The sequence below is a fragment of the Seriola lalandi genome, unplaced genomic scaffold (assembly GCF_002814215.2).
Source record: "Seriola lalandi dorsalis isolate HSWRI2012SDOR001 ecotype SW California unplaced genomic scaffold, Sedor1 jcf7180002053261, whole genome shotgun sequence".
NCBI lineage: Eukaryota > Metazoa > Chordata > Actinopteri > Carangiformes > Carangidae > Seriola > Seriola lalandi.
Window position 1 is genome coordinate 1 of NW_019523814.1, and position 347 is coordinate 347.

Here is a 347-nt window from a genome sequence, read left to right on the forward strand (position 1 = left end):
TACTGTGACAGCAGCAGTCTTCAGGTGTGTTTTCTCTGTGATTTTTATTGTCTTCATTCTGCTGAACAAAATAATTCATAAATAAACGATATATTTGTTTGTTTACTGTTACTTATGAAGGAGTTCATGAATATGACTAAAAAATCATTCTGCTTCAGACAACGTTGATTTTTATGTGAAGACAAAAAAAATCAATAGAAAATGTTTTACTTGTTGCTTTTTCTCCTTGTCTTCATTTTCAGGCGTCTTGGAGTCGATCACGACCTCTGACACCGACTGGTCTGAGGTCATAGAGGTCAAGCCCACGTACTCCTTCTTGTTGTCTTTGTTACTGTCGACCACTTACG

At 36.6% G+C, this 347-nt stretch overlaps 1 protein-coding gene across 1 annotated transcript in view; it reads right to left on the reverse strand.

Annotated features, from left to right (window-relative positions):
- Positions 1-7: 7 nt before the first annotated feature.
- Positions 8-347, reverse strand: part of LOC111651058 (sodium channel protein type 4 subunit alpha B-like) — a gene marked incomplete at its 3' end in the record, with an annotated part of 9000 nt that continues 8660 nt past the window's right edge. The window contains exons 16-17 of the mRNA XM_087172552.1: positions 211-341; positions 8-58 (exon numbers count right to left, since the gene is read on the reverse strand). Of these exons, the coding sequence (XP_087028678.1) occupies positions 8-58; positions 211-341 (182 nt within the window). The remainder of the gene's footprint in view (positions 59-210; positions 342-347) is intronic.